At 42.4% G+C, this 20,348-nt stretch overlaps 1 protein-coding gene across 1 annotated transcript in view; it reads left to right on the top strand.

The window, feature by feature from the left end:
* The window catches only part of ANK3 (ankyrin 3), a 181,742-nt gene that overhangs the window by 81,257 nt on the left and 80,137 nt on the right, over positions 1 to 20,348 (top strand). The window contains exons 10-17 of the mRNA XM_070944945.1: positions 3,191 to 3,388; positions 5,536 to 5,634; positions 6,807 to 6,905; positions 8,433 to 8,531; positions 9,912 to 10,109; positions 12,571 to 12,669; positions 13,793 to 13,891; positions 18,608 to 18,805. Coding sequence (XP_070801046.1) covers positions 3,191 to 3,388; positions 5,536 to 5,634; positions 6,807 to 6,905; positions 8,433 to 8,531; positions 9,912 to 10,109; positions 12,571 to 12,669; positions 13,793 to 13,891; positions 18,608 to 18,805 — 1,089 coding nt within the window. The remainder of the gene's footprint in view (positions 1 to 3,190; positions 3,389 to 5,535; positions 5,635 to 6,806; positions 6,906 to 8,432; positions 8,532 to 9,911; positions 10,110 to 12,570; positions 12,670 to 13,792; positions 13,892 to 18,607; positions 18,806 to 20,348) is intronic.

The following is a 20,348-nucleotide window of genomic DNA, read 5'->3' as shown; positions in this document are numbered from 1 at the left end:
AGTGCAGAGAAGAGCAACAAAGATGATTAGGGGACTGAAGGCTAAAACATATAAAGAATGGTTGCAGGAACTGGGTATGTCTAGTCTGATGAAAAGAAGGACTAGGGGAGACATGATAGAAGTGTTCCAATATCTCAGGGGCTGCCAGAAAGAAGAGGGAGTCAAGCTATTCTCCAAAGCACCTGAGGGTAGGACAAGAAGCAATGGGTGGAAACTCATCAACCTAGGAGAGAAGCAACCTAGAACTAAGGAGAAATTTCCTGACAGTTAGAATAATTAATCAGTGGAACAACTTGCCTCCAGAAGTTGTAAATGTTCCAACACTGGAAGTTTTTAAGAAGAGATTGGACAACCATTTGTCTGAAGTGGTATAGGTTTCCTGCCTAAACAGGAGGTTGGACTAGAAGACCTCCAAGGTCCCTTCCAATTCTGTTATTCTTTTACAATCCTTCCATCTGTCAACTTTTGACCTGCAATGCCTGTGATTAATTTGACTGTTTCGTAATAAACATTTCCCCCTATCATGAGGGAAACCATTTGAGAAGCCTAAATTATGTTATTATTTATTAAATTTCTATGCCACCCAAATCTCAATACGTCTGAGAGGTTCACAAGTAAAAAGCATTAAAAAATATTAAATAATAGAAGAACGAGAAAGGAAATAAAGGACGGCAGATAGCAAAACCCAGACAGGAGCCAAAAACAGATGCCAGAAACTTGGGCAAAGAGCCAGGGCTTCCAAGCCTTATCCAGGCCCAAATACAACTTTTGGGGTGCCAAGCAGCCCAAAAGTAATTCTATCCACCCAATTTGGGCTTGATTTCCCATGTTAGTCTGTCTTTTCAAGCCAGAAGGGATTCAAAGCAGCTTGTGGTACAGAATTGGGCATCAATTGTACAAAGAAGAAAGGGAGGTTCGGGTAGAGTTTTTGTCAAGTCCTCCTATAATGTTTGCACCTCATTTTCATGTGTTGGCCTTCGGTCTTCGGTCTTCCTCCAGTGGAGAATCCTAAAGCTGTATTTTCTACTTGTTTCAGCCGAGGTCTCGAGAAAAGCTCAGATAAACTGTAAGGTTATTTTGTTAAGGAATTCCTAAAATGGCATCTTCTTTGTTTTTCAAAACATATGTTTAATCTGTGTTGACTAGTGTGTGGATTTGATTCAAAAATTGTCTTTTTTTATTTCTTGCACTGTCTTAATGTGCTGTAGTAGCAGAATTCAGCCTAATATGGATTTGGCCATGACCTGCTCTTCTCTGATCATTACTTTTGGCACCAGCAAATGTCTGCTAACAAGAAAAAGGAGATGCTAGTCAATTTTGAAGGAAAAGGTCATGGAGAACATCTTGCCTCCTTCACCTTTTCTGGTGCCTTCAGTTGTGCTTCCTTAGAGCCAGGCTTTCTACAGTTTGTCTGGTCACCCCAAGTGGTCTCAGGAAGTCTTCTGAAGCTCCTCTCCTGTCTCAGTAGGTGGCACCCTTGGCCCAATTTAGTTTAGGCTTGGAAGCTAAGCAGGGTTAGTCCTCTTCGGCTCTTGCAGGAAGCTCAACAGGAAGGAGAAGCTGTTTTGAAACCCTTCAGACCAGGGTTTGCTGGCTGAGAAATTCTGGGAGTTGAAGTCCACAAGTCTTGGAGATCCCTGCTTCAGACTATAATGCTTTTCTGTGTAAACAAGTTTTTAGAGTAATCTTGTTTGGACAAAAGTGGATGTGAGGGATACAGAATACCTCTTTTCCTGGTAAGTCAGAATCCTAAGCATGGGAATGCATATGAACGAGACTATTTTCCCTCTTATCAAACCGCTCACTCACAAATTACTCTAAATTGTGGCTCTCCTGCTAGGATTGTCATAATAGGTGCTCAATATCAAAGAGCAATTCTAAGCATCTCTCATATGGAAATCTCTATTAGCTACCAAATCTGTGCTTGAGGGCTTCTATTCATACATCAAAGATGGATTCAAGGATTCCATTTAGTCTTTGAGAGATGCATCCAGAAGGCATTTTCTGCAACCATTGGCTTTTTTTTTTATTAAAAAGTTTTACAAAGAAAATCCCCCCCATTATTCCCCCCACCCTTTTCCCCCACCCCACCCCTTCCCCCCATCCCATCCCACCCTCCCCTCCAGACTTCCCAGAGCAAAATACAGGGTATTTCAATTAGCAATCATAAGCTAAATTAACCTAACTATTCTTAAACTACCAAATCCCCCCCTGAAACCTTAACTCCACTATAGATAACGTAGTACTTCTAAAGTTTAACATTCATTCATAAGCTATTTGATATTTTCTTGTCTGATACTTATTTTGTATATAATCAATCCATCTTCTCCATTCCAATATGTATCTTTCTTGTGTATAGTCCTTCAAATACGCTGAGATTTTTGCCATTTCCGCTAGATTGGCTTTTTAAAGATCCATACCTAGAGATCTGTGCAAAGTAACTTTAGATTGTTTGCATTCCATCGCTGGGATATTTTGGATGCAGGTCTTTCTGGGTGTATGAGATAGGTTTCTCTTTATTTAAATACAGGGTTCTTACTTGATGAAAAACAATCCTGTGGGTTGTTCTTAAAAGATTAGAAATCTATTCCTGCCTCGGCCTTATTTGGTGAAAAGGTCTGACTTCCAGGTTAAACACTTCTACCACTGTAACTATTTTTTTTCCCTTTCCTGAGATTACTTTGAAGTTCCTTTTTTATATATATATATAATTTTTATTAATATATTCTATACACTAATATACAAATAAAATATACAATCCTGCCACCATGGTATAATATGATTACATTGTCCATAAGTATAAAATCATTCCTTTATACATACATATTTGCCACCATATATATATACATCATCATATATCTATTCTATCCCACCTTTTCTGGACCCAATCGTACCATACTTTCCAACTGTTATAAAATTCTGAGTCTTTTTTACCATTGATCAATCTAGTTAATCTATCTGATTCCGCACACTCATTAATTTTATATATTATTTTCCTGAGATTACTTTGAAGTTCCCATGGATGTGTTGCTTTCGTAAGATAAGAATCACAGCCCATTGAAAGGTTTTGCTGGAGCCTCTCCCTATAAATACCCATCCAGCTGAGCTGCTAGACAAGAACCAGATGTTGGTCTTGTCTTTCTTTTCCAGAGGTGGGTTTCTTACTCTGCTCCCCACTTTCTACTTCTAGAATGGCTTGTCTCCATTGCACATGGCGACCCAAGGGGACCATCTCAACTGCGTTCAGCTCCTGATTGAGCACCACGTACCGGTGGATGATGTGACCAACGACTACCTGACCGCACTTCATGTAGCCGCTCACTGTGGCCATTACAAGGTTGCCAAGGTTTTGTTGGACAAGAAGGCAAATCCTAATGCCAAAGCACTGGTGAGCACACTGGGGTCCCTCTCATGTCCCCCCCACCCCCCACCCCCATTTACCAGCTAGGCTGGGTCTGAGCTGGGAGGAAAAAACATTGCAATGGCAGTAGGGTTCAACAGAAGTGGCTGCAGGCCTCCTTAGAGGGTTTATTTATTTATTATTAATTTATTAGAAGGGAAGGAGGGAAGAAGGGAAGGAATTGGTTTCATTTTGTTGTTGTTGATGTGATTGTTTTAAAAAAGGAAGGGAGGGAGGGAAAGGGAAGGAAGGAAGGAAGGAAGGAAGGAAGGAAGGAAGGAAAGGGAAGGAATTGGTTTCATTTTGATGCTGATGTGATTGTTTTTAAAAAGGAAGGAAGGGAGGGAGGGAGGGAGGGAGGGAGGGAAGGAAGGAAGGAAGGAAGGAAGGAGGGAAGGAATTGGTTTCATTTTGTTGCTGATGTGATTATGTTAATAATTCTTCATACAAAAAGATTATCATAGTCATTTTTTTATCATTCTGAGAAATCTCTCTAGCTGGAGAAAGAAATCTATGAATAACCCCACTGTTGTTTTTTTAAACAAAAGCCTTAAAACAGTTTTAACAATTCTGGTTTTTTTACTCTAAGCAATCTCAGCCTTCTGTAACTAGAGGAGCTCCCTTGAACCCCGTTCCCTGGGAGCTGATTGTGATCTTGCGATTGGCCACGATCCATGCTCAGTCACGCTTCAGGTGGGCTGCAGAAGGCGTACCTTTCCCCCTCTGAGCAGGCGGAGTGGGACACCTGGGCCTCTGCAGTCTCCAGAAACGGCCTGCTGAGCAGGGAGCACAAATGCTTCTGCAGCTGCCTTACCTTTGATCCTCCTAGTCCAGCCTGCACCAAACTTCAATGCAACATTGAATTCTAATTAAAAGTGTCATCTCCTCAGGGCCAAGTAGAAAAAATGATGGCCAGGATTGGAACAAGCTGATTCACAGAATGGGAAAAAAAAAATACAGAGTTTATGGCTGCAAGAAAGCTATTGTGACTCCAGGAACACCAGACTATCAGGGGGTGTCCTAAAACAATAGCAAAAAAGTATACATCCATATTAATTTACTTATTTAAAAAAAATATTATCCAGTTTCCTTCAATAAAGTTCTAATGATAATAAAACACTCATTATACAAGAGGAATAACATACTAAAATTAAGCATACCTAATCCTAAATGATCTCAAAATCATAATTAGCTAGGGACTTTTTCAAGGAAGACAAGCCCTTATAGTTCATAAATTGATAAATTTTGAACCGGAAGGTTTTAACCTCCTACCCGAAGGCAGTGGAAGAGAGGGGTCGGTCACCAAGACCTCCTCTCTCGTGGACCAGCTAGCTCCAGATGGCATGTAGAAAAGTAGCCCTTAGCAGAAAGAGAGACCCTTGGCATGTGCAATCAGAAGATTTCCTGATGATGATGATGATGATGATGGTATTGGTGGTGATGGGGACAACAAGAGATTTTTCATTCAGCTAGACTAGGCAATGACCCTGAAAGTATCTGATTTTTTCCTCCAGTTGAGAAGGTAGCTGAAGTATTTTGCTTCCCAGGTGAGACCCAGTTCTGTCGGTTGCTTTTACAATAAGCGGCTGATGCTACTTCGACTAGTTTAAAAATTTATCGTCAACATCTAAGCAAATGCTGTGAGCAGAAATATATGGATCTTTGATAGTTAGGAAATTCTTTTTAAAAAAAAATCGTGTTGCAGTTGCACTAATGCAGTTGTGTGCTAAACTATACATCCATTTCTTTTCTTTGAGCCACGTTTATCATTAGCATTCTGGCAAGGACAATGAACTATTTTTACCAGCTTATATGACACTATAAATGATGTTTACTGAAGGGGTTGGACTAGGAGCGAGAGACGCCATTTCAAACTCACTTCCATCATGGGAGCTTCCGGGGGGAGGAAAGATTTTTCAGAGTCCCATCCCTCTCTCCCAGCCCAACCTACCTCACCTTTGTGTGGGGATAAAATGGACATCCTCACATCAAACTGCCTTGAACTCCTGGAGAAATAGAAACAAACAAATCATAAAAAGTAAGGCTTAGCGATCACAGAGTGTCAAAGGGGATAGGTAGATTTTGCAAACAATACTTTTGGGGAGTTTTTTTTTAATGGTTTCCAAAATTTTCAGAATGGTTTTACGCCTCTCCACATTGCCTGCAAAAAGAACCGAATTAAAGTGATGGAACTTCTGCTGAAACACGGAGCCTCTATTCAAGCTGTCACGGAGGTAAGGCATCTTTGTAGCTACGGCCGGGTTTAGTTAAATAAGCCACACTTCAGCCTTGGTGCACAAGAGCTCTGAATGCCAAAAGGGATTCTTAGTAAACACGATCACCGTCTTCTATTGCCTTGATTAATATTTCTGTTTCCTAATTTTAAGAAAAAGTCCTTCACCAAAATTTTTGCGTTCATCAATTACTGAGCAGAGCTGTATCCAAAGTTGACCCAGAAAAGGCCTTGTCCTCCTGGTCTTAGGGGCAATAAGTTGACTTTGTATAAAAAGAACACCTCTTAGGGGGGGGCCTAAAGCCCTACTAAGCAGGTATATACAAAAGTATGAAGGCTATTGCTTAACGCGTTGTAAGCCGCCCTGAGTCTCCGGAAAAGGGCGGCATATAAATCGAACAAATAAATAAATAAATAAATAAATAAATAAATAAATAAATAAATAAATAAATAAATAAGGTAATGACCGTCAATGGAGATATAACATTTTGAGCTGCATAAAAGAATTAGCTCAATTTTCACCATGAATTTTTAAGATAGCTTTTACTGCCATCAAACCAAAATAGAAAAGCAAAATCTCATTCCCACGTAGGTGAAGTGGAATATTGTATTCTCTGTGATGCATGTGAACACACAAGTTTGCTCTTGCCTGAATGCTTGAATTTGATCTGCTGATGTGGCCCTTTCCGACGTCCGGTTTCTGCCTTTCTGCACTCAACCTGCTCTGAACTAGAGAAAATACACCTTCTGGAGTGCTGGGGTTTTGCAATCTATGCGTACAGAGTGCAATGGAAGATTTCTTCCAAACCTATGTAGATGCGCAGAATGTGCCCGTAGCGTCAAACTGAACTTGCCACATGATGTCCTTATAATATTGGCAACAGCTAGCTGTGCATATTTTTGCAGCCACCAACTATCAGGTGTCCCGGACCAGGGGTCTCCAACCTTGGCAACTTTAAGACTTGTGGACTTCAACTCCCAGAATTCCTCAGCCAGCTTTGCTGGGAGTTGAAGTCCACAAGTCTTAAAGTTGCCAAGGTTGGAGACCCCTGTCCTAGATAGTTCAGCAGCCTGGGCCCCTAAGCATTCACTTCTCGGGGTGCTCTAATAAGGTTTTGCTTATATTATGCCAGCCCAGGAATGATTCTTTTCTTCTCTCTCCCCATTTCCTAGTCGGGTTTGACTCCGATCCATGTGGCTGCCTTCATGGGACATGTAAATATTGTTTCACAGCTGATGCACCACGGAGCTTCTCCCAACACAACCAATGTGGTAAGTACCAGGGTGGACCTTTCATTACTGGGCAGCCCGGTGGTCTCCTCCGCCTCCTCTTTATCTCCCTTGGCTGGGCCATTTCTCTAGGCAGAGATAATGACCTTGTCTGGAACCACAATTCTGAACCTCCAATTGTTGGTTTTTCTGCTAACCAACTCAACTGGCAGGCACTCGCACTGTCTTTGGAGTTCTCCCAGCTGGATTTCAGAAGAGAGAAGTCCTTTCCATGGGACCTTTCTTGTCTTCATTGTTCTACCCGCAGCACCCCTGTTGAGATGGTTCATCCCTGATCTTCACAGTTGCCCCCCGCCTCCCCCCAAGGAGAGATCTCCTGTACCTATTGACCAGGCTCTAAGCTTTCAGGGGTACTGAAAAAGACAGAAATGGGACAGCACATGCCAATCAGTTCTCTGTAAAGTTTCCAAACATTGACATTTCGCGTAGGCAGCCATCACCAAGCAGTGACATTTTTGACCAGAATTAATCACTCTCTGACATATCCATGAAGTGAAGACTTTATTTCTTTCCACTCTTGTCTCCTGGGCTACGAAGGGATGGGTCCTGCAGCATTTCTCTCTCTAAATCTTAGCCAAATTTTCTTTTTATCCTGATTTGTGCCACGGGGAGAAGATTTGTACATGATAATCTCTAGTCTGTGTCTCCCTTCCTTGAACATCATTTTAAGGCAACCCTGTCCATGGAGCTGATCCCAATCAAACTTGAGTGCCTTTCAATTCCCAAAGGAGGAAGAGAAGCTTTAAAAACCAGGGTGGTTTGGAGCGGATTTGTTCTCCCAAAGCCAGAGAAGATCTGCTTTTGTTTTTGTTTTGCTACGGTCGGCCACAGGCCATTCTTCGCTAGGCTCAGTGCCGTGAGAAGTGAGCCCCAGCCACAGAGAACAGGCACAGCACAATCTGTGCTATGGGCAGGATTTGGCTTTTAACTGTGGCAAACTATGGCTCCAAACATTCAGCTTCCCCTTTTCAGTTTCTTGCTGTCCTTGCCATTTCCCTAGTGACCCATCCTTTGGTCGAAGTGCATGAAGTTCCGCAGGTTGTTAATAGCCTTTTTTATTATTACTATTGATCTGTTTCGATTGGCCCAGCTGTGAGTTTGCCTGCTGACAAACAGGCGTTTCGGAGCCCTCAAGCACAGGGGCAGAGAATCAAATGGGGAGTGGGGGGGGGGCATTCAGATCTGAAGGTCCAAAGCTTGGCACAATCCCATGGATTTATCCTGTGGAAAACGTCGTTTAAGCACAAGGTTGCCTTAATTCCTCCAATAACATCTCTCCTTTTTGAAAACAGCAATGTTTTCATTTGGCAAAGAACAAAACCTTTGTGTGTTTTCAGGGCTAACAAAAAAAAATCAATCCTGAAATAAATTACTTTGTGAGGGCTAGACAGTCTTGGGCGGGGGTCAAAGATGTCCTGGTTTCACATTCTGATCCCAAAGAACTCTGTTGTTGCTAGTAACCTATTTTTCTTCCTTTTCTCTGTCATCCTAACCTCTTTCCACTGACAGAGGGGAGAGACAGCCCTGCATATGGCTGCCAGAGCTGGCCAGTCAGAAGTGGTTCGGTCCTTAGTTCAAAACGGAGCTCAGGTGGAAGCTAAAGCCAAGGTAAGCAGCTTCTCCACTTCTTCTGTGCTGCAGGCGGCCTTCAGCTCTGTGCATTGAGGGGCGAGATACCCCTTCCAGGGCCGCTTAGCATCCTTTTCTGTCCCTTGGCAAGGAGATAGTCCAGGGGTGAAATCTACTTACCTTCCTTACCTGTTCAGAAGCGCACATCACATGCACATGCAGAACTGCGCATGCGCAGAAGGTAAAAAACACGCTACTTCCTGGTTAAAACCAGGAAGTAATGACACCCGGGTGGGTGGGTGGAGCTTCGCTCTGTCATCGCTACCGGATCGCCCAACCATCGGCCAAGATCGTTACTGGACCGGGCGATCCGGTCCAATCCGGGAGCATTTCACCCCTGAGATAGTCCTAGGATTCTCTCCAGGAGACTGTCAATCATTTTGGTTGAAGCGTTTGAGTGTTGACACTTCCTGGGACGCCTCCTTTTCAGTGCAAAATTGCTTTCCCGTGTAGAGCATTTTCTGTGGAGCTCAGAGTGCTAAAAAAACCCCAATCCTATTTCTGCTCAGAACAGCCATTTTACTCTTGGGGAAGGACATTTGGCCAGTGGTGAAATCTAAAATTTGTTACTACTGTAGGCGTGGCTTGGTGGTGGTGGTAATGTGACTGGGTGGGCGTGGCCAATTTTTTTTTTTTAACTTTTAAAATCATTTTTTCTACAACCTCTTTGGCGAAGAGGTTGTAAAAAAAATGCTTTCAAAAGGCTCTGGCGATCCCAGGTGAGTTGCCTGATCGGCAGAGACTTTTTTTCTTTTAAATGCCTCTGACGATCAGGCAACTCGGCTTGGATCGTCAGAGGCATTTAAAAGAAAAAAAGGGTTTTTTTCTTTTAAAAGCCTTTGATGATCCCAGCTGAGCCGCGCGATCATCAGAGGCTTTTTTTTTTGCATTTAAAAGCATTTTTTCGTCCGAAGAGGTTGTAGAAAAGATGCTTTTAAAAGTAAAAAAAAAGCCTTTGATGATTGTGTGGCTCAGCTGGGCATGGGGGGTGGGGCAGGGATTTTTGCTACCGGTTCTCCGAACCACCCGCCTCCATCGCTACCGGATCGGGCGATCCAGTCCGAACTGGGAGCATTTCACCCCTGCATTTGGCCCAGTGTCACACTCAAAACAGTTTGGAACAAAACAGTTGGTGTGCTGCTAATCTGTCCCGGTTAGATGGCAAGGCATCAACATTATCTTACTTGACATGGTCTTCCAGTCAGAACTGAGGGTTTTGGAGTCACCATTTTAATTTATCCAGGCCCCTGTTGAGGGTCTCGTGCTTTCCTCCATGGGCCCTAAGCACAACCCTTGGCTGCCCATTTGAATCTCAGTGTGAAATTTGCTGTATTTTTACTCTTTCCGTGCCATTTCTAGGATGACCAAACGCCACTGCACATTTCTGCGCGTCTGGGCAAAGCCGATATAGTCCAGCAACTGTTACAACAAGGAGCCTCTGCAAATGCTGCCACAACGTCCGGCTATACCCCATTGCACCTTTCAGCACGAGAAGGACATGAAGATGTGGCGTCTGTCCTTTTGGACCACGGGGCATCCTTGAGTATCATTACCAAGGTAAGAACATTTAAGGCAAGAGGTCTTCAAACTTGGCAGCTTTAAGACTTGTGGACTTCAACTCCCAGAATTCTCCAGCCAGCTATGCTGGGAGTTGAAGTCCACAAGTCTTAAAGCTGCCAAGTTTGAAGATCTCTGATTTAAGGTATAGAAAGCAGGCCTTGGATTGATGTTTTAAAAGTGTTGTGGCTGCTCTTTATCCAAGGAGACAACATTATGTTAGAAATTGTTGAAAATATTCATAGCTCGGGTTGTAGCTTTTGGCAGGGGTCTGTTCTTCAAGCTTGTCATTTAGCTCCTGGACATTTCATTACCAAACTAGGTAACATTTTCAGTGAGGGTTTTGGGTGAAGTATCTTATTTGTTTGTATAGGTCCTGAGTGGTCAGTTGGTCTTGTGGCTGGTTGACTCACAAGACTGAATGAGTCACAAGGCTGATTGTGACTCAATAAGTCTTGTGATTCAACCAGTCCCAAGACCAACTGACCACCCAGGGCCTATATAAATGAACAAGACACTTCACCCTCACTGAAGATGTTACCTAGTTTGGTAATGAAATGTCCGGGAGATAAACAGCAAGCTTGGAGAACAGACCCCTGCCGAAACACAATTATGTCTTTGGGAATGACATGGATTCCAATAGAATTATTGTTCTGGACCAACAATGTACCAGGTAAGGTCAAGCTGACTGTTTCAGGACTCTGGAGTTTTTCCATAGGATGCTGAACGAGTAGATAGAAAGATGTAATTCTAGCAAGTAAGGGTTATATTGTTTTTTCCATGGAAAATCCCACATTTTGATTGATTGATTGATTGAGTGAGTGAGTGAGTGCTATTAAATCGCTGTTGACTCCCAGCAACCACAGAGATAGATTGTTCTGCCCAACCTGGTCTTCAGGTTTTCCAATGGTGCCCTCTTCTCTGTCATATTGGAATCCCTCCATCTTGCAGCTGGTTGTCTTCTTCTTTCTACCATTCTCAGAATTAAAAGCTTCTCCAGAGCTAGTTCTTCACATAATTGTCCAGTATATAATAACTTCAGCCTGATCTTTTGTGCCTTGAGTGAATTGTTGTTAGTTGCGAAGTCATGTCTGATCCATCGTGAGCCCATGGACAAAGTTCCTCCAGGCCTTCCTGTCCTCTACCATCTTCTGGAGTCCATTTAAGCTCACGCTGACTGCTTCAGTGACTCCATCCAGCCACCTCGTTCTCTATCATCCCCTTCTTCTTTTGCCCTCAATTGTTCCCATCATTAGGCTCTTCTCCAGTGAGTCCTTCCTTCTCATTAGGTGGCCAAAGTATTTGAGTTTCATCTTCAGGATCTGGCCTTCTAAAGAGCAGTCAGGGTTGATCTCCTTTAGGACTGACTGGTTTGATCGCCTTGTAGTCCAAGGGATTCGCAGGAGTCTTCTCCAGCGCCATAGTTCAAAGGCCTCAATTCTTTGGCGCTTAGCCTTTCTTATGGTCCAACTTTCACAACCATACTTGAGTGAGTATTCTGGATTAATTTGTTCAAAGATCTTTTTGTTTGATTTCTTGGCCATCCATGGAATTCTCAGGAATTTTCTGTACATCAGAGTTCAAAGGCATGAATACTCTTTTTATTCCCCCTTCAAAGTCCAATTTCTGTTTACATAGAGTGTCACAAGGAAACCATTGTCTGCACAATTTTGATATTTTTTTCCCTGCATATATTAACATAGTATATTAGAGAGATAGTTAGCCTCCTTTTCTACTTTCAGAAAATATTTACCTGGGGATAAACTTCCTTGGTGTTCAGGAAGAGAGTTCAACTCTCTCGTTCTGAAACTTCTCCAGAGTTTGTCTTCTGAATGGTCCCTTTAATTCAGAGCCAGTCTAACCTTGACTCAGAGCCAGTCTAACCTTGGCTCAGAATCAGGTCTGATCCTTTTGTAATGCAGAAGGTCTCAAGGGTGGTTGGCGGGGGGGGGGGGATTAGCAAGAGCAGCTTTTCAGCCATTCTGAACAACCTTCCTTCTTCAAAGGCAGTGGAGGACCCTGTACCCAAGATCTCCGTTCTGCTCCAGTTGGCTTCTGTGCTTGAAATGGGGGCCTGGAAGCATCATGTCCTTAACTTCCAAGTGGCAAAATAACTTGGACCAACTCTGTACACAGTTGAGAAAATAAAAGAGGGAAAGTGAGAGGGGGAAAAAAATCAACCAATGATTATTTAAGAGGACAATTTGTGCATGTGAAATTCATCTGTGTGTATTTAGGTTCTTAAAAGGTGGTAGTGATCTCTAAGTTTGAAGTGTCCCATCATAAAATATTATCCAAGGAGTCATTCAAACTGTTTCTGCAGATGAGGTATCATCTTAGCCGCCTTTGTTTATTTTTCTTTTCTGGAACACGGAAACACAACCTCTCTAGTTGCGCCTGGGTTCTGCAAAAATGGTCTTTGCCTCAAATAGAACTGTTAACACAAATGTTTATCTTACAGAAAGGATTTACCCCTCTACATGTGGCAGCCAAATATGGCAAAATAGAAGTTGCCAATCTCCTACTTCAGAAAAACGCTTCTCCAGATGCGGCTGGAAAGGTAAGGCAAATGTTGCTTCAACAGGGCCCACTGGGGTCATTCCAGCATCCACCAAAGCCATCAACTGGTAACAGCCTCAGGATCCCCCTGGAGTATTTCTCCTTTTCCATCACTTCTGTGTAGTATTGCAAAAGTTCTTGGTTTCTCTTGAAAAAAAGGTATTGATTTCTTGAGGATATTGTTCTACTTCAGAATACCTTGATGATTGATTGATTACGTGCCAGCAAGTTGTTTTATTGTTACATATTATTGTATATAGTGACCACAGAGATGGATTTTTTCTCCAGGACAATCTATCCCTAATCCTTCCCTTCAAGCCTACCAATGGTGGGCTCATTGCCACTCTTAACTGAGCACATCTTTACCCTCTGCAGTAGAGCTTGTGGTTGCCCACTTCCTACTAAAACCCAGATCTTTGATGACGTTATTCTGCATAGAAAATGTGGACCACCCATAATGTTCACATGAAATAAGAATTATCTATATTGGGCACAATTGACCAATTTTAGTTTTCATGGCTGCATACGCACATGGGAGTCACTTTAATTAGATGATGGAACTCTTGCTTGAGACCAGAATAGACTTTTCTCTTGATAGGCTGATTTGAATGTGTCTATCAAGAGCAGAGGTCTTCAAACTTGGCAGCTTTAAGACTTGTGGATTTCAACTCCCAGCATAGCTGAGAATTCTGGGAGTTGAAGTCCACAAGTCTTAAAGCTGCAAAGTTTGAAGACCTCTGATCAAGAGCTTTTGGTAAAGAGACATTCCCCGTTAAAGGGCTGAAAGTCCAGGGAGGGTTATAACATTAAACTGAAAAAAAAAACCCAAATATCTTAACTTAACAAACATGTAAATAAAGTATGAATCAACATTTCTTATCCATAGTCTATAAGAGATCAGGGAGGATAGTTATTCAGGTAGGCGAAGTTGACGTCTTAAAAAGTGTGAAGAGCATTCCCATACAAGTCAGTGTTTTGTGTTGTATCTTGTGTTGTAGTGGATCATTTCAAAATCTCAGTTAATACCATCGTAAACTTCATTAAAATGAGTTTAACATAATTCTTCAAGTGTTTCTGTAAAGTGGGTTTCTAACCATGCCTGTTTGTTCTGCATGTGTTTTTAGAGTGGTTTAACTCCACTGCATGTTGCGGCACATTACGATAATCAGAAAGTGGCACTTCTCCTTTTGGACCAAGGAGCTTCTCCTCACGCCTCTGCAAAGGTACTAATGCCACTGAGTGGGGTGAAAATCCAGCCACATGTTCCATCTTTCCCCTCCTTTGGAAGCCCTGCTGGACCTCCTCTAATAACACCATAGGATGATCCAAAACAGGAGAGGAATTAGATCAGGGATGTCCAACCCTGGCAACTTTAAGAATTGTGGGCCTCAACTCTTAGAATTCAGAATGACTGGCTGGGGAATTCTGGGAGTTGAAGTCCACAGGACTTAAAGTTTCCATGGTTGGGCACCCCCTAGGTTAGATGGTAGGTGACCTTTATCTTGATCATCCACACTAAGGAAGACATGGAGTTGGTAGAGGAGGATTTGACAAAGGGTTGATGCTTTGGGAAGTTCATTCTTCTCCCTTGGATTGGGAACCACAAGGTTAAAACTAAGGGCCACCTAAAACTTTCTGATCCAGATGAGATGGGCTTCCTCATTGTGTCTCTTCTGGACTAGTATTGGAAACCTGCAATGTTCTCTTCAGCCCAGAAACTCCTATGGAACCTCTAAACTGTGTTTGTACTTGTGCTTATAGAACGTAATTATGAAAGTGTAAATTAAATCTGTAGTGTTGTAGTTATACCTATGTTGTAGTTATACCTATGGCAGCAGTACAGAATCCCAATGAGTCTCTCAATTTGGCAAAATGTCCCCATTTTGGTACTCTGAGGGGACATCTGGAAAGCTTTGGTGTGCCAAAACATAGAGGACTTTATTTTGTTTAAGCATTATACAGTTTTAGATAGTTATGGTGATTTATGGTCTCAGGAATCTATGGATTGGATGGAGGTGATTATTCTGGCATTGCTATTTGCAGAGCACACAAGATTTAGTCTTTGTGGTTTACAGGGAAGGCAGAGGGAGGAGGAGAGAGAGAGAGAGAGAGAGAGAGAATGTATGTCATAAGGTCAGTAGAAAAACTTAAGGGATGATTGGCACAAGAGGACATCAGAGGTCACCCTAGATAATGTAGGATTCTGTGTAAATAGTAGTATATCCAGATTTCTTGCATCAGTATTAGAGACAGTCTCCATGAAGGAGAGGAATAGAAAGTGCATAGTTCCTTCAGGTTTTTTCACACATCATCAGGGAGATACTTGTTTCTAAAGGACTTTGGCTGCGTTCACACAACATGCTAAATGTGTTAGTTTATTTATTGATTTTCTGGGTTCCCATAATGCATAGAACCATTGGTAAACTGGATTTGTATAGTGCACTAAACCAGAAAAGTTGAAATCAGACCAAGTTAAGATATGGGTAGGGACCCTTTGGCTAGATCATGCCTGGTTAAATGTGTTGTATGAATAGTAGCATTGCCTCTTCCTTTGCGAAGAAGGAACAATGATGAAATATTGTATAGGCCAAGGCTCTCCAACCTTAACAACTTTAAGACTTGTGGACTTCAACTCCCACAAGTTGAAGTCCACAAGTCTTAAAGTTACTAAGGTTGGAGACCCCTGGGATAGGCAACATGAAGTCCCATAGCTTCAGGACTGCCCTGCTTTCTTCTTCCTGCATGGGGGCAAATGTATCACTTGAATGGGCTACTTTTTCCCTATTGTTTCTTGATGTCAAAGGGAAGGAGAGAGTTAAGCAGAAAAAGTCAGGTAAGACCCTTGCATGATTGTTTATCACTTTCATCAGTATCTGTGTGGCAACTCGACTGTGTGTAGATTGATTAGAGATTGGAAAGGTCGAAGTGGAAAATGCCAACAACATGCTTTGCATTCAGTGGAAACTTGGCAAACACAGACATGGATTTCTGTGCATGAGATAACAATCAGAATTCTAGAACATGGCCATTAGATTCAAACCCAACCTCCGATGCTCTGTTTTTCCAGTGCCATCCTGTATGTGCTTCCTTAGAGACTCTCACTCATATTCACTCCTAGAGAAGCGGATGTAGAATTTTGATCTTAATCCGATCCAGCAAAACTCTTGGAATAAACAAAACCATTCATACAAAATGTTGTATTCCTTGAATCCCTGCTAAAATCCCTGTGGTAGACTCATTTAGACTGTTCAGACAGCAGAAGAAACAATTTGGGAAAACGTTTCTGTCTTAATGGAACTGAACTGGTGGAGAGAGTTTGCGAGATGATGGATGAATTGTTCTCCTTTCCTCCTCTGGGGACTGCTGTGCTGTGGCCCGCTTAAAAGGGAAGGTGGGGGGGCACAAGTCCCCTAATTGCCCAATGGAGTGATGTTTAGGGGGGACTTGGTCATTTCCGATGTGTGCCAGACTCAGATACTTTGATAAGATCCTAGGCTCCAGCTTGCTGGCTCAAATCCAAGTGACCGTAGTGAGGAAATGTTACACACCAGTTGTGAGTTAAGGTGGGCTGTGATAAGATGGGATGGGAGAAACCTAACCATCAATCTTGAGGTCTGCAAATCAAGGGAATGACCTATGGCAGGGCACTCCAACCTTGGCAACTTTAAGAGTTGTGGATTTCAACTCCCAGAATTCAGAGGAGCAAAGCTGGCTGAGGAATTCTGGGAGTTGAAGTCCACAAGTCTTAAAGTTGCCAAGGTTGGAGACCCCTGATCTATGGCTCACTGCTCAGGGGGTTTATGCCCAAAGCAAATGTCTGGGTATCTTTGTCGTGTAATCTACAATCCACAGGCATCTCTTCCCTGATTCTAAACTGCCTTGAGAAACACAAGATATTTTATAAATACTGTCATAAAGCTGTAAGGCAAAGCAGCCACTATTTGGTCCATCACGGTTAGGATTGTTTAGGTACAATCCTCATTTTGGGCCACAGGGCTTTCTCATCACAAAGTCCTGTTTTAAGAGTTTGTTCAGAGAACAAAAACTTGCACAAAGGGGTTTCTTTAGGATTGCTTCCCACTGAACGGTGAAACACTTAGATGTCTGATCCTTTTTCTAAAGTAGGTCAGAGCTCCAAAGCTTTATCACTGGGTGCAATAATAAGAAATAACACGTCTTCACAGCGTCAGGATATTGCCTTAGTTTGATGCTGAAAATCTCTTTTCATAGAGCAGGCGCTTCTCTTTTTTCCTCCTGAGCCAGCGTTGCACTAAAACCCAAATGACAAAATGACAGACGAGAGAAAACCAGAAATTGTGGGTTGGCTCCCTTGATTCCTTCACCTTTGATCCAACGGCTGAGCAGCTGCTTACCCGGCCATTTTTGGCAAAGGCTTTCTGAAAGTCACAAAACTGAGCTGAGCTGAGCTTCAGTCGTGGAAGAGCCTTCCTGGCTGTTCACTCATCAGCTAAGATATATCTACATTGGCTGAGGGTTTTCTTTGATATTTTCTCTGGAAAGGAAGGATTTCTCCTGCTCCAGTTGCCTTCATCGACTGGAGGGTGGGAGGTCTGTCATCCCTCCCCCTGTCAAATATTTCCTTTTTCACTGCTCTATGAAAACAATATTGCAAAAAATGCAGATCAACTCTAATATGGCACCAGTCTGTATAACTAACAGACACAGCTTTATGCCAAAATCAGCTTCTGCAAATAGGATGGAAGAAAATGCCGTTTATATCTTTCTTGGAAAATTATCTCGAGTTATTTGTGCCTAGACTATGCAGTGCCAGCCTCTCAGCTTCTTAATCTGTCTTCCTTCCTCAAATAGGTCCTAGAATCAGAAAGTTGTCCAGAGTCTCTGAACAGAGATGATCGTAGTTGAGCTGCCATTACTCTGTTTTCTAGCCAGCTCATGCATCTCCACAGTTAAGAGACAGGATATGACCTACTGACTCTGTATTTATTTTTAATGCAGCTGCTCAAGCAATCTAAAATTGTGGATTTATGCTTGACATTTGTTCAATCCTCTCTTGTGATGAGGAGACCCAGGGTGGGGGTAAAATCAGGCAGGGGGCATATTTCTGCTTCCTAATGTTGTGCTTATTAAAACTATTCTATGTATCTTTTTAAAGTTTTATATCCCCCCCCCAATATTACTCTCTCTTTTCCTTTCTAGACCACCTCCCTAATCATCGCTCCCCTTTACAAATCCTCCTTTCTAGTAGAGTGGTTAAGCTGCTTTCCCCAAACTCTCAGTTGTGCAGAGATGAGGAAACAGCCAGATCTGTCTGTCCAGGGAACATCTATCTTAGTTCCACAACTTCCCTTGATGGAAGAGGTGGGGGGGGGGAGAGAATGCCTCCACTGTGTCACTGGAAGTTGCCCTGTGACATCACCATCACCATCACCATGTCCAGGGTTCTGCTTCAAGACGTTCTAACATCTCAGATGGTTTTCTTCGTCTCCCAATCCCTATCCAGGTTGCCTGCCATCTGAGGTCCTACAGACGCTGTTGCTAGTTTCATATATTAATGGAATTGCTTCCAATCTTCAGATTATTTTTTTTACAAGGGGAGGAAAGGAAGAATGAGGTTGGGCACCAGAAGAGTATTTCTTAATTGAAACTGATCCTTCTTTTCTTAGCGATGTTTTTTTAGCTGAAAGTGTAAGGAAAATCAACACAGGTATTTTCAGACAACACGATTGTCTTGGAAATCAGCAAGCAGGCCAGACCAGAAAAGAAATATTACTTGTAGGGGTGGAGAGGGAGGAAGGTTGCATAATTTCCTTGAAAAAGGAATAGGAAACCTTTTCCCATGGACTATGCAAGAGAAAGTATGTAGTTAAAGGTTTAGAAATCCTCTCCGGCAAATGCCAGTAATAGCTCCTCTGCTATTTAATGAAAGGGCCCATAACCAAAGACGTTTGCCTTGACAGAACGGTTACACTCCACTGCACATTGCTGCCAAGAAGAACCAGATGGACATAGCAACCACATTGCTGGAATACGGTGCTGATGCCAATGCTGTGACCAGACAAGGCATTGCTCCTGTGCATCTGGCTTCCCAAGAGGGCCACATGGACATGGTCTCCTTGCTTCTCACCAGAAACGCCAACGTGAATCTCAGCAACAAGGTGTGTGGGCAACAGAGAGATCCCCTACTCTCCAATGGCTTGGGCTCACTTGTGCTGCCGTCGGTTGTTCACAATAATGCCATAGTCCACAGGAAATCTTGTCCCGTGACCCTGAGTTTTACATGACATTCACTCTCTGCCCTAGACAAGGATGTGGAATAATTTGCAAGCCAGATTTAATAGCATGAATGCTGGCAGGAGAGGATCATGAAAACTCTGATCCAGGACAAATATAGATTCCTGCCTGGCATAGTAGAGTCGTGTGAATCCTGAATGTTGAATTCTGCAAGGGATAAAAAAAAGGTTTAATGAGATGTCAGATTCTCTTAATTCTTTCTCTCTCTCCTCCCTAGATAGATAGATAGATAGAGAGAGAGAAAGAGAGAGAGACAGACAGACAGACATATGATAGATAGATTAGATAGATAGATTAGATGGTGATAGAAGATAGGTAGGTAGATAGAGATAGATAGATAGATAGATAGATAGATAGATAGATAGATAGATAGATAAATAGATAATAGGTAGAGATAGATTAGATAGGGTAGATGGAGATAGATAGGGTAGATGGTGATAGAAGATAGATAAGAGATAGACAGACAGACAGATAGATGAGAGAGAGAGAGAGAGAGAGAGATAAGATAGGGTAGATGGTGATAGATAGAAGATAGACAGACAGGCAGAGTAAGAGACATCTCACACTGATACTTCACTTGTCTTACACCTCTCTTTATTTTTGTGTCCTGGTGTCAAATGATCCTGCTTCTGACTCATAGGACTGAATTACAGGGATATTGTAGTTAAATCCGGTAGTTCTATTACATCTATTGCAAGTTCACTATAGAACCACAGACCATGATCACATAGAGTTGAGTAAATTCAAATTAACTAGTTAATCTTCACTGAATTGATGCAAAACATGTGTAAGATGAAGTGAGAAAATTCCTTTTGCAGCCTGTTGCCTTGGACATCAAATGGTTGGCCCCCAGAAACACAGCAAAAGAAGCCACGTAGCCAGATCATGTGGGCCACCAGATCTGATAGCAAGAACATTTCTTCTGCTCTGAGGCTTGTAGAAGAACAAAGTATGATTGTAGTTGATAAAATGTTGTTCAGGTCAGGCATTGGATGGGCCTGTGGTGTCATTCTTAAAAAGTGCAGTTGCTGCTTTGGGTACCTTTGAGATCTTATGTACAGTCTTTTTCCATTGTAGGAAAATGCAGCACTGAAAGGAACCTCACAGTATCTTTTTGATTAGTTTTCTATATGCCAAATGAACGTTCAGGATGAATAAACCTTGAGGAAAGGGCTCCTGGAGGAGTAGTGCTGCGTCAGCAAGATAGTATCCTACACTGTATTTTACCCCAACACAAACAATAGTAGTCCCTTTATAGAGCATGGCAACTGACCTGTTCCTGTACCATCTATTCCTTTTTCAGTCTTTAATTGTGTAATTGGACATATCTGGTTGAAATGTGTATTGAGCACCACAAGTGCATTTTCTGTTGCCCTCTTGTTAAGCTCAGGAGGAGAACCCCCGGCA

Source organism: Pituophis catenifer, unplaced genomic scaffold (genome assembly GCF_029215685.1).
Source record: "Pituophis catenifer annectens isolate HBS135680 unplaced genomic scaffold, rPitCat1.0.hap2 SCAF_6, whole genome shotgun sequence".
In the NCBI taxonomy this organism is placed as follows: domain Eukaryota; kingdom Metazoa; phylum Chordata; class Lepidosauria; order Squamata; family Colubridae; genus Pituophis; species Pituophis catenifer.
This window is presented reverse-complemented; position numbering and strand designations above follow the sequence as displayed.